The 13,820-nt window shown below is 42.6% G+C and overlaps 1 protein-coding gene across 9 annotated transcripts in view; it reads right to left on the reverse strand.

Moving 5' to 3' along the window:
• The window catches only part of ephb3b (eph receptor B3b), a 58,325-nt gene that overhangs the window by 25,378 nt on the left and 19,127 nt on the right, over positions 1 to 13,820 (reverse strand). For all 9 annotated transcript variants that reach the window (XM_078258792.1, XM_078258786.1, XM_078258791.1 and 6 more), the window contains exon 2: positions 2,949 to 3,013. In XM_078258792.1, the coding sequence (XP_078114918.1) occupies positions 2,949 to 3,013 (65 nt within the window). The remainder of the gene's footprint in view (positions 1 to 2,948; positions 3,014 to 13,820) is intronic.

Below are 13,820 nucleotides of genomic sequence, written 5' to 3' on the forward strand. Positions count from 1 at the left end.
GGATGATTCCATACAACGTGCTTCGCAAATACAACAAAAGATCGGATCTGTACTTTCATTGAATTTTGGGTGTTTTGTTCAATTTTTTAACATAAAAAAAAAGAAACAGACAAATGTTTCGAAACAGAACCCGACTGAACGTTGACATATACCCTTCTTTGATTATCCTTCCTTTAATATTAGTCTAAATAATTCATAATTCCTGCTTTTTTAACTAAAGAATTAGGTACAATTTCCTAAAAAGGAGGTTTATTGACCATGAATTCCAAAAATAAGTGTAAAACTATATAAGTTGGTGATGGTGTTCATACATGGTAGTGAAAATAAGCATTATATGTAAAAAATAAAATAAAAAAAGCACCAAAAATATTTTTAAAAAAAGCACAAAAAAGGTCGAAAAAAGACACAAAGACGCCTGAAAAAGTCTGGGTTTTGACCTGGCAGGATGATGCATGGTCCAATGGAAGACAACACAAGGGTTAAGACGTTTTCATGGGCAACTTTTTTCATTCATGAACCTTAGATTAATTCAAGGTGAACATTAACTGTTAGCAACCTTGATGGTAACTTAGATAAACTAGCATTAGTACTGTAGCTTTAGGCATTAGCTGAAATGCTGTAGCCCCAACAGGCTTTTATTTGTTGTTAGTATGAATAATCTCTCTAAGGCTATGTGAAGCAGACAGTGATACACCAAGAATAGTTATTATCTCCACAAGCTAGCTAACTTTGTATATTGTTATTAGTGTATGGTTATGGAAAACCCTGTGGGTGTCATTCCAGATCTGGGGAAGTCTTGCTATAAAGTGGAATTACCCTTTCATGACCCATCTGTTTTGAAAGATAAATGATACGGTACACACACACAATACAGGGAAACATAGTGGAAATTGGAAATACAAGCAACAACACAAATGCAGCTCAAGATAGGTGTCCACATGCACACACACATACACATACACACCTAGACAGAGACATGAGACATTATGCACATATGCTACAGGCTATCTACAGACAGATGCAAACAGTGAGACAGAGAAATCCACATACCAAGGTGCAGACACAGAGGTAAAAGAACACATGTACACACACGTCCACATATAACATGGTATGTGAAGGCAGTGCCTTATATATAATAATTGAATGTGCTCTTACACATTCACAAATGGCTTTCACACTTTTTACACCAAGAGTGGTAGCATTAATAGCACTTATATGCTGGTCGTCTTTGGATCCACAGTCACAAATAGACACAGTTCAGGTTTTCTCTGTGAAGCTTTATGTCTGATGCTTTATCTGTATGTGTTTTGCAACACAGTGAAAATACACAGATATGCTGTGACTCAGACTTGGCTGGACAGCGTGCCTAGGAGAGTGTGTGTAGTCTGAGGTGAGTGTGATTGGGTCTTTTTCTAAGATTTTTTTCTTACAAATAGATTTTTGTTCTCTCATATGCTGTCTCCCTCTCTCTGCGTGGACATTTCTGTGTACTTTACTTAATTTTAGACTCACTGCTCTCCCCCTCCCTTCCAGCTCTCTCAGTGTGTTGTTTTGTTTGTCCCTTCAGCCACTGTATCGGCTTCTCTTAAACAATCGTCGTTACCTCTAACAAAAATAGGCTGCGACGCTCCTGTTTCAAGACTTCAAAAGAATACAAATAAACACACACACACACAATACATTGTGCATAAAGACAGAAACAAGACAACAGGAAGAATCGATTTCTTTGTGTAAGAGGAAAATAAAATGAAGGAAAACAGGGTGGAAAGATAACTCAGGGACAACCACCGGCTGGTTTTTTGTTGCTACAAAACAAAAAAGGCAGGGGAAAAACTCATCTCCAGTCTTTCAGTTGGTAATGTGGGAAATCTGGAGTGCAAAACGCTCTCCACTGTATGTATATCTTTTGTAAAGGAGCATCTGTTGCGGGTTTGCTTGGAAAAGAAACGGGGAGGCGTTTTTTAGTTCCTATGCCAATCTGCATGGGACCGGTGGGAGCATCCCTGCTGCATTGTAGCTTAACGAGGAGGGGGGCAAAGGGAGGCAAAGGAAGATGGACGGATCGGAAGAGGGAAGAGCTTAAGGGAAGGAGGGCACGAAAGGCTGTGAACTGATTGTTGCAGCTGAGGTGGCTAGTGTGTCTGGCTTCATTAGTGCTTAGCTACTCGGAAGTAAAGGAAGGGGAGAATAAGGGGGGTGGGCGACTTCAACCAGCTGGGTTGGAATCTCCATGCAAGTGTGTTGGGGTAAAAACAAAACGTAAAAAAATGGGGGCCCACCTTTCAAAACACAAGGGTTAAGTCAGAGGCCCACACAAAGACAAGGGGAGGAGAGCTGGGGGTCTTTGAAGTATAGCTGAGGAGGGGTCAAATCTCTTTTTGCTCCTCTTTAGGCCATTTTGGAGACCACATGGGAAAGCAAGATGGGGCTGTCAGTGGCACTTTGTGTGTGGTAGATTTGGATGCCGGGGCATGCAATGGGTCAACGGCAAGACATATTTCAGTGTATAAATAGTTAGTTCATGAGGAAACTGACATTTTCACATGTTTTAAGTGCACTGGGGCAAGGGGAAGGGAACATCTGTGACTGGGCGGGTCAGTGAAATTGGATTGCGGTGTATCTTTTTCTACCCGCTAAAAAGCGCATCCCAAAACATATCCTGTTGAGTGATTTGTTTATGAAGGTGTGCAAGACTGATAAACTTCCAAAAGGCATGCAGACACAATGCAGACACACACACAAAACTGGATGTACCCCTTGAATACAGGAAAGAGTCAAAGTTACTGTCCACACATGAACATAAAAGTGAATGTGGTTATGTTGCGTACACAATTCCCTCTTCTCTTACACCATGTGTCCCCATTAATAAATCAGTCTTACTCTGCATGGACACACAAAGGCAAACAAAAAACACACACACACACACACACAGTGCACAGTAAACTCACCCCGGTCTCAGGGTGTGCAGTCCAGGCTAATTCGGTCGTGGCCCACTTTGTGTCCATCAGCGTCTCTGTGAACAGAAGCAGAAAGAAAACAACCAGATCAGACAAAGAGGAACAGGGTGACAGAGGAGATCAATATAACTTTCAATAGTTTTACAACAATGTCATAAAACTAGTCAAATAAATAGCCGAAGAGATAAGAGGCTTTGACCAAAGTTGTTCTCAGATCACTGGGTGAATAACTGAATGACAGAAAGCGCAGGCTTAGAGCGATATTATATTCAATAAGACAAAGAAGCACTGTATGCCCTTGTGTGACAGGAAGACCAAGAGACAGTGGAATAGTGAGGCAGAGATCTAGGTGGGGGATCTCTGTGAGGTATTGTATGACATTTTATTGCCGCTCCTTGTCTGGCTAATTAGTCTCAATTAGACGTTGCTTTTATACAGGGGAAAGGAAACAACATCGAAGTCTCGCTGAGAAACGGTTCCGCTTCCCACAGGGCACAGCAACAGACACACACACACACACACACACACACACACACACACACACACACACACACACACACACACACACACACACACACACACACACAGCTACAGGTTGTAAAACTCCACAAGATCTATAACCCAACAGAAGGCTTGAATGAAGAGGGGGGGTAATAAAGTTAGGTGTCACAAAAGAGGAGCTCTTGAGCATAACAGAGGTCAATACACTTCACTTGGATTTACTTTCTGTCGATACTTGAACACATACACTTTAGTTTTATGCCTGTCGTACAGCAAAGCGCACACACATGTACACAATACACACAAATGCACAAAATGGTGGACAGGGATCTCTCCTGCAAATCCCTTTTCTCCTCTCCACTTTCCGCTCTCTTGTTTCTACTGGCAAAGACACCGGCTTTGTGAGAGCTGGGAAGGAACACTATAAATGTTGAGTCTTTTACTACCTGGCGCTCAAGGCGCAGCATACAGCCACCATTATTATCTCAACCGCTGTGCTGTTCTACAAGATAGTAAAAGATGATGAAACGCCACTGCCAGAAAGTGAGATTAAACCGTGCCTGGTCATGGAAGGGAAGTGTGAGATGTTCCATTTGTCCTGCCTCAGTTGTAAGACATGAACCTGAAGAAGTCTCTCAGCCCACTTTGCTAGTCTATCACCATCTCTGAGGTTTTCTTTGCCTCTTTCTCCCACTTTCTTCTTAGATTTTTTTTTTCTCCTGGCAAGCTGACAGGAAATAGGACTTGGGAGCAAAATAGAAGAGTAAACCCCGGGATTTCACCATTTCTTCTCCAAATACCTGCTGCCACCACTGCTGCATTTAGAAGCACCAGCAGTGACAAGTGCAAATACCCTAAAACTCAGAGACCCCTTGTGAATTATGTCTAGCACTGTAGAGACAGCCTACTCCTACAGTTAGGAATTCCCATTGAATTCCACCCCCTCATGCTTTGAGCGACAGTGTCGTTGACGTGTATGTGCAAGTTACACCGGTGAGAAAACACGACTTCCAAAAGAGTTCCTGCCATGGGGAAATATCTTCCTGTGCATAAAAACAGTGGTTTCACATACAATCAGATTTCAAATGTAGCTTTGGCTTGTTGCCCTCAGGTGAAATGGTCTGGAGTCTTCACTGTGAGCCAGCTCACGCAGCGAGAACTGTCTCTCTGGGAGGGGCTCTGGTAAATATCATGTACTCGCAGCAGTGCAGGGTCAAATCCAGCACACAACCTTTGTCGCAAACAATCCTCTCCCTTTCTCGCCTGTCAGTCTCGGATTTTCTCTTTGTGATGATAGTGAAAATGCTTTTAAACAAATCATGAAATGTGTCTGCTTTTGCTGAGAGCTCTCTTTGTAACCAGATGCAACGAGCCACATTTGTCTCTTGAGCAAATAAGGGCCTAGTAGTGTTTTCATCTCAGAAACTGTGTCAGTGCATATTAGCTGCGGGACTTCCCCTGACTCATACTATGACTGTGTGATTTGGGACCTGTTACAGACAGCTACGCAGTTAGGTAAGCTGCTGTGGTGGAAATTATACACCTCTGCCGCCTTGTGTTTATTATTATGACTGGTCCGTGTGTATGCTGTGTAGGCTTGTCATTAGAGCTGACCTTGCTGAAAATGACAGCACAGTGAAACAAAATGACCGACGGGGAGATTCAAAGAGGGGAGAAAATGAAGAGACAGAGATGAGAGAGAAAGAGCTGGAGAGCAAAAAGGGAGATATGCAAAACGCACACACAGATGTGCAGTCTGAATAGTTTAGTGGATCATTCGGGAGTGCATGTGCATCAGTAACCCTTCCCGATGCATCTGCATTGTTTAAACGTACCAGATCTGTGCTTGTGTGAATGAATGTGTGTATATGTCAGAATGTAATTGTGTGTGTGTATTCGGTGCAAAGCTCTGTATTGTACCCAAAGTGGAGCACCAATCCGGAGTCAATGGGCCAGAGCAAAAGCACTGAATGACCCCAACCTAACCCGGCCACTCCTTCTCATGTCAGTGTGTGCGTGCATGTGGGTGGCTGTTTCACCCACAAATGGCTGCTCATTTGTCTCCGCACACCACGTTTGTGTGTGTGAATTGCAAATCAGGCAATAGAAGCACATTGCAATATTCATAACTGTGCAGCAAATTCAGACACCTGCACAGTCACAGAAAAGACACACACACACACATACACACACACAATACACAATAAACAGAACAAAACAAACAGAAAAAAGTGCCATATGCCCACGCACAAAGGAACAACCGTCTCTGTGTGCCAAACCAACAAACCTGTGCTATATGGATGATAAAGGATGAGAGGGAGGCAGAGTAAGACAGATTAAGGAGAGAAAGGTATTTTTTTTTAAAGCAAACAACCCCTGAAAGCTTCTAAGGCCATCTGGCGGCTTGCCTAATGGGCCCGGTCGAGAGAGAGAGACAAAAAAGAAAAAAATACAGAAAGAAAACCAGAAGGACGAGTTGAGGGAGAAACAGCAATTGTGTGACTATAAGATCCTCCCCTGTACAGAACGACAGTGCTCTCGTTTGCCTTTTCTCTATATGTTTTACATCACCGTTTAAAATCCTGGAAGTGTAGAATGAGAGAAGGAAAAATTTTAGGTGGGAGGAGGAAAAAGAACAAAGAGTAAATCAGGCAAATGAACATGCAAATTTGCTGCCGTAAAACACACACACACACACACACACACACACACACACACACACACACACACATACACACACAGTGAGAGTGAAGCATATAAATGTGGGAGGTAGCAGTTGATCAGGATACACAGATGAACAAGGCTGGTTAATCCATCTTCTTGCACGCACTCTCACTTTTTTTCTCATTTATTTTCAATCTTTGTCATCATCCCTGTGAAACGATGGATTTAATTCCCCATAGTCTCACTTTCTCTAACTACTTTCCCTTTTTCCCTCCACTCGGAAGTTATAGGTTTGACCTCTTTTCATTTGTCTTTTTCCTCTTTTTCCTCTTCCCTCCCCCTTTTCTTGCCAATCTCTATATCTGTGCTTGTGTTTTCACGCTGTGAAGTGATGGATGTGAAGTGCAGCGTACAGGGGAATGTTTTTCGACCTCCTACCGCTCATGAAGACTATTCAATTAGAGAGTCACTGTTTGAGTAACCTGAGGATTGCCTTAGTAAAGTGTTATTTATGATCAAGGTCAAATGCACCTGGGATTAGCATAACAAACATGGGGGGGGGTGGGATTTAACGTTTAGTTTTTTCTGCGAACTCTGATTGTGTGAGAAAAATTGCAGAAATACAAACAGGCTTGGAGAGATCATATGCAAGCAAATACATGTGTGCAAGCAAATACATGTGCACACGCACACACACAAACACACACACACACACACACACACACACACACACACACACGCAAAGCCAACCCCTAAACTCTAATCCAGTAATGACAGGGCAGGCCTAATAACAGGGGAGGGCATTGAAGCATTCGTCCCTATGGCCGCATGCAACACACACATACACTCACATGCACACACACACACACACAGCACCCACAGTTACAAGCCTCTTAAAATATTTCTTTGTTCAAACAAGCAGACTTGTTAAAAGAAGAAAAAAAGGCCGAAAGAGGAAGAAAGGCCATTATTGAGAGAGAGGAATGTGATGTCGTTTCACAGGGCTATAAGTCCCCGGGTTGCAAGGAGCAGACAGGTGAGGGATTTAGCTTGGATCTTGCCCTGTCTACTTTGAGCTTTTTAGCATGTTTGTCTTTGTTAGCGTGACCCCATCAGATGACAACTAAAAGGTACCTGAAGCAAACACTGAGGGAGCTAAAAGATGTCTCGACAACCATGGAGATATGAGTGTTACAGAGTCGCAGAGCGTCTTTAACGTTAAAGAAAAGCTGACTTGTTAGCTACCTATTAGCTTGGTTTCTTGATATAAGCACAAAACAAAATGGCTTCTTCTCATGCTAGCATTAACTGCTGTATTAATGAAACATGATGACAGCCGGATTTTGTTTTCAGCCAAAAAAACAAATTCAAACCCTGCTAATGACTCCTTTCCTGAAATCCTTCCCAATAGGCTTCTCCACTAGTTAATTATCTGCTCCCCACCTCTCTTCCGAGTTGCTTTTGTTGTACTCCCCTATAGTCAAACAGACCAAGCACATGGCAACCTGGCATGGGGTAGCCACTCCATTAAAATACTATGTTGTCTGGTTGCCAAACACTTCAGCCTCTGTTTAGCCACAGAAACAGTGAAATGTGTCAACATTGAGAGCGAGGACCCCATGCTCAACTTATTAGCGCTATTAGCCTGATTGCTTTCTGTGCTATCTTTGTTGGCTCCGCTTTTGTCATCCAATGTGCAGCAGAGACAGAGAAAGTTGAAGAGAGACACAGAGAGCAGGAGGAGAGATGCTATTCACATTCAAATCATTCAAGCAGCCTTTTTTTCCTTTGTGCGGGGCCAGAGTGCGATGATTAGGAGAAGTCCCCTCCATTTTATGGTGAGACCTCCCCTTCAGCACCCACACACACACACACACACACACACACACACACACAGTCACAGTAATTGGTTCCTGCGACATGGACAGGCCAAGGAGGTGATTCCTCTGTGGAATTTCTGAACGGACTCGCCCCCATGACAAAACACTCCCCCCTGCCCATCAGCACACACACATACACTCACACATACTTCACCCCGCTACCACTCGCTGTCAGTCATCCCACAATGCCTGTCACACAAGAGGTTTGTGATGTGTGTGGCGCAAACAGGGTTACGCAGTCGATGCATTGGAAATAAGCTCTCTTTCCACCTTTCTCCTTGTCTCTTATTCTTTCCCCTCTCACTAATTCTTGTATCATCTCTCCCCATGGGGAAGTCTAACGAACGCAAGTCTTTGCCCTCTGCATTTGTCGCTAGGCCCCTGCCCTCAATTATTTTTCTCCTCGTCAAAAGATACCTTGGGGCTGAATACTATTTGGGTTGTAACAGCATGCAATTTTCTATTTTTTTAGTCTGTCTGCTTGGCCCATCGTGGATGCAAAGGCAATTTCTGACAAGCAGCCCTTACCCAATGACTCTGGGACTTATGATAAATAAACAACAACAAACACAACGATGTTCCTTTCTGTCAGAGGCTTTGATGGAGCAAAGCTATTGAAATGGAAAAAAGAGTTTTGATCGCAGCAAGGAGGACATTGTGAGCTAGCGCAGGTGGTTTTTCAAATTACTAAATGTGTGTGAGTGTGTGTGGAAGTGTGGGTGTATGTTTCTGCTGCGACTAAAGAGTGTATTGAAGGGCTCATGAAGTCTAGTCTAGTTCCTGTACTGCCGATGGACTGGGCCTCTTTGTCTTTACCCCCTCCTTTTTTTCTTTCTCTCGCTCATACGCAGTCTTTCTCTCATCTCTCTCTCTCTCTCTTTCTCTCTCTCTCTACCCCTTCCTATCCCCTTCTCTCACTAACTCTTCTAATTACAAAGCACAGGGGATCTGACGACCAGGTAGCCCTAGGGGCAGCTGTCTACAAAACCAGGTGTGCCTCCGTGTGTATGTGTGTGTGTGTGTGTGTGTGTGTGAATACATGTGCGTCAGCATGACTGTGTGCATATATGTGTGCATGTTGGATCTTTCGAAGCCGGCGGTTTGCTAAGTTGAGTTTGAGTGATCGTACGTGTGCCTGTTTGGGTTATCGACGTATGCAGTGGTTGAAAATGGAGTTTGTGCTTTGTTAACTGCAGTGTCACTTGGCTTTTAGGATTAGTCGCTTTAAAGTCATGTTGGCCACTTAGAAATGCAAGCTTATTTCACTGTTTCACTCAGTGTAAGTCAATATAGCTAAATACATTTTCTTGCTGACTTAAATGAAAATGCTAAAAGATGAAGTTTCACACACTACAGCTTCCCCCAAACTCCTTTTTTTGTGTGCATATGTACGTGTGTGAATGTGCACATTCTGTCCCTTCTGTTCCCCAACTTCCTAGTTAACCACCCAACCCCTCACCCTGCCCGAGACCCAGCATTCACAGCGGTTTGCATTGTCCCATGAGTTCATTGAATGGCTCTGTGTTCGGTTTGCTATTGAATAAGTCAAAGCCCCTTCATTAACAGTAGTGACAACATAACACATACACACACAAACACACACATTCATGGTTGGGGTGAGCCATTAGGACTTGTGTTATTGGCTACTTGCTCTCTGACACAAGCACTTTAGATTACCTTCAAAAATCCAATTCTGGAAAGGTTCAATGGGAATCCTCGATAGTGTGAGTGTCTGCGTTTTATCAGGAGTGCCATCTTTGCTCCTGTTCGTGTACCTTGATCCGATCAGCAACTTTTTTTGTCGTTGTTTGCGTTTAAACCAAAGTACCGATGTTATAACAGCACAGCAGATTGCCCGAGACATGCAGTTTAACTTACAGCTGACTGACGAAGTGTTTTCAGCTACTTGAGCTCGCTTTGAACCTGCAACCTTTAAGTTACCGCTCCATTTACCATACTGTGAGACCTGCACTTTTTTTTTTTTGCTTGGATTGTGAAAGCTTTTGTTCACCATCTATAACATTCCACATTTATCTTTGTGTCTCTCCCTGCTGCTTTACTCAACATGTACACAGCTATCTTTACGTGTGTGTGTGTGTGTGTGTGTGTGTGTGTGTGTGTGTGTGTGTGTGTGTGTGTGTGTGTGTGTGTGTGTGTGTGTGTGTGTGTGTGTGTGTGTGTTTGTGTGTGTGTGTGTGTGTGTGCGGCTTCCACCAAACTGCTGATGCCGACGATGTTGACTTAATAACAGTTCTGGGCATTTGTCTGAATAGAAATTACCACCTTTGTTTTGTTTTTTTACAGCCATGCCTCCCTGCTTGAAGTCAAGTTTACTGGGTTTCATTCCTCACAAAATATTCCTCTGAAGGGGCCATCCCAGACCCAGCTGGTTTACGACACTGAGATGTTTGGCCTTGTCATATGAAGGTCATTAGGGCTGCCGGTGCTTTACCTCACCTCTTACTGGAAAACAAGCATGGGAAATCATCTGAAATGGAAATATCAATTCTACAATTACAGTAAACAAGGACATTGTCACTGCAAAAATACCTCTACCCTTTTTGTATTTTTTCACGAGTTGAAGAAGATTCAAAAAGAAATCAGACTTGAGTAATAATCTACTAAGTATTGCTTCATTGTAGCAATGATTTTACAAGGTTTGATGTCACATTTACCACTTACGTTTCATTTTGAAAAGGTCTGTTCCTCATTTGCAAATGATTATGTTAAGGGAATCAGGTCTGCCAGTGTTTAACCACCAACAGGAAACGGGCACAGAACCAGATTTCTGTAGGGACACGGGATGTTTACATCACCTAACATGGAAACTGTTGCCTCAACCTTTACCATAAGTGAAGCGAGTTTTCATTTACAACCCTTCCTAGAAATCCACACGTCTCTCTCTCTCTCTCTCTCTCTCTCTCTCTCTCTCTCTCTCTCTCTCTCTCTCTCTCTCTCTCTCTTTCTCTCGCTCTCTATGTTTTACAACATTTCATAATTCAGTCTGGGTTCAGATATTTTTTCCTCAATTAACATTCAACATCAAATGCTGACAGTAAACACTGTTTAAGCATAATACTCTAGTCATGAATTAGACTGCTAAATCCAAGCACAGGGTGACTCTGCGTGAGACGGCTAGATGCCATGATCTGATTTCCTGGCAAATGACTCAGCGAACTGCGTCTGAAAAATGCAAACAAGCAAGCAAGGAGCGGGTCTGCTTTTGGAGGAAGGATCTGCATATGGAAATACGGATCTCCTAGTCAAGTTTTGTGATTAGTTGCGCGTGTGTGCATGTTTGTATTAGTCAGAGTGAGAAAGGAAGCGAGACAAAGTAATTTGGCTGTCTATTTGTGTGTGTGTGTGTGTGTGTGTGTGTGTGTGTGTGTGTGTGTGTGTGTTTGTGTTTGATAAAGTGTGTGTGTGTGTGGCACTACAGCTGTTGATTTCTTTTCGTCTCACTTCCCACTCCCTGGGGGGTAGCAATACCTGGAATACAATTCATATTTAAAACACAATATAGTCTAACTGCAACCTCAGCAAGCTCTGATTGATTTACTAGTCTGCCACATAGATGAAAGGCAAAGAAATACATCACACATACACACGAACACATGTAGTCACATTTCAAACTTCTATAAAAAGACTTCTTTGACACATACCAAGATAACAAGCAGGCAACACGCCTCTCTAAACATCAGCTCTGCCATTACTTCACTTTCAACCACACTTATTTATAAAATATACTGCAATAAAACCTGCACTCTCTGTCTTTTACAGTTATAGATAAAAGACATTATCTGGAATCGAGCAAACTGATTTGGTATTCCATCTATCGAAAAAAGACAATCACTTGTTCAGCAACAACGCAGCCGGCATGATGAAAAATATTCTTTTACATCTTCTAAAACAGATACATGTCTCTTTATCTATCCATCTCATATTCCATGTACTTTGGCATTTACTTACTTGTTACTGATGTTCAACAATTGCTTCATTAAATGTTCATCTACAAAGAGAGAGACATAAAAGCGGGGCGGCGGAGTAATTTACTCAATCAGATAAAGCAGTGCCGATATTCTTTGATTTGCTGCTTTGTCTGGCCAAACCTGCGGACTGCTCTGATGACTCCTCAGTGGATATGGCTAATGAACAAACAGTGTGGCGTAGCTCGCAACCCTGATAAGAATCAGGGTTAGCAGATACTAATAAATATGAAGTGCCTCAAAGGTCAAACGAGAAGAGGGAAAGATAGATTATGATTTAATTAGTCTTGAAATAAGCTTCATTCTTACTGAACACTCATTTTAATGTTGGAATCCTCATAAACAATCTAATTAAGTTGAATGAGTTGAGCTGGAGAGGCAGACATGCATGCTTTAACACACACATTTGTGCATAGAAAACCCAGCATTAAATATCTATCTATGAATCTTTTTTCTTTCTTTCTGTCTTTATTCAAGGAAGGCAGCATCACAGCATAATGTTAGTATGAGCCTGTGTGTCTGTCTGTGAGCAGAAATTCACCTGGCGCCTCTGCCTCTCTAAGGGATTTGAGGTATTAGTGGTGCAGGCTAACATTGTGACAGGTGAGTGTCAGGACTCGCTAACCCCATCAAAATCACATTTAGCATGTCAACAATCTGCCCTTATTTTGTATTACATTTTATTTAATTTTACTTTATTTTTATTTTTTTTTATTCTTTTATCTGTTTTTAATTTTTTTAATCGTTTTTAACTGCTCTTTAATGTTTAATGTAAAGCACTTTGAATTGCCTTGTTGCTGAAATGTGCTATACAAATAAAGCTCCCTTGCCTTGCCTTATAGTTTACCTTCATTGACCCCACTAGTCACATTTCTACAGATTCTGTGTCCATTGGTGAGAGCAAAGACTTCTTGGGAGAGTGGCCTTGTGGTTACAGAGACCACGCTGGAACTAAAACTTCACTTTGATCACGAACGACGTGCGTGTTCATTAAGGCTGTTCATATGTCCTTGAGAGAGAGAATGAACCTCTATTTGCTCAGTGATTGCAAGTCACTCTGGAGCAGTGGAATTTAAATGTTGGAACATCCATGCTAGATATAAAAAGCAGTGAATGAAGGAATGAACCATGTGAGAACAATAATATATGTGGCTACATTCTCCTGCATTTTACATGCATTACTTCCCAGGCTAATACAGCCACAGCACAAAGGAAATAACTATTGAATATGGGCTTATTTGTAGCGATAAGAAAGGGAAAGGCGAATGGAGACAGAGAGAAAGAGAGAGGGAGAGGAAGAGAGATTCCCAGCTTTGGGTGTGGTTGCTTGCTTGTGATAAAAAAAAAGTCATTCAGTGCACACTCATTTATACCAGCGTTGCTTGTAAGTCTCTGTAGATTTCAGCAAAAACTGAAAGAGAAAGAGGAGGACTAGGAATCATGAAAAACTCAGGGGGAGGGAAGGGGGTGCAAGAGATGGCAGTGCAAAAGAAAAGAAGAGATATTCAAAGAAAGAGGAAGGGAGCAAAGCAGAGAAAGAGATGGGAATGAAAGGCAAGGGGGGCCAGTAAGGTAACAAAAGGGGGGTGAGGAGGGAGGAGAGAACACAGAGGAGAGAAAAGGAGGGAGAGGAGAGGATGGAGAGCTGGTACACGCACTCTTGTATTCCCCACAGCCCCTGTGCTTCTTTTATTGCCACTGTGTTTTTGGCATGCTGACATGCAGCGGCCTTGAGAGACTGTGTCTGCGTGTGTGTGTGTGTGTGTGTGTGTGTGTGTGTGTGTGTGTGTGTGTGTGTGTGTGTGTGTGTGTGTGTGTGTGTGTGTGTTAGT

Source organism: Sander vitreus, chromosome 9, assembly GCF_031162955.1.
Source record: "Sander vitreus isolate 19-12246 chromosome 9, sanVit1, whole genome shotgun sequence".
Taxonomy (NCBI): Eukaryota; Metazoa; Chordata; class Actinopteri; order Perciformes; family Percidae; genus Sander; species Sander vitreus.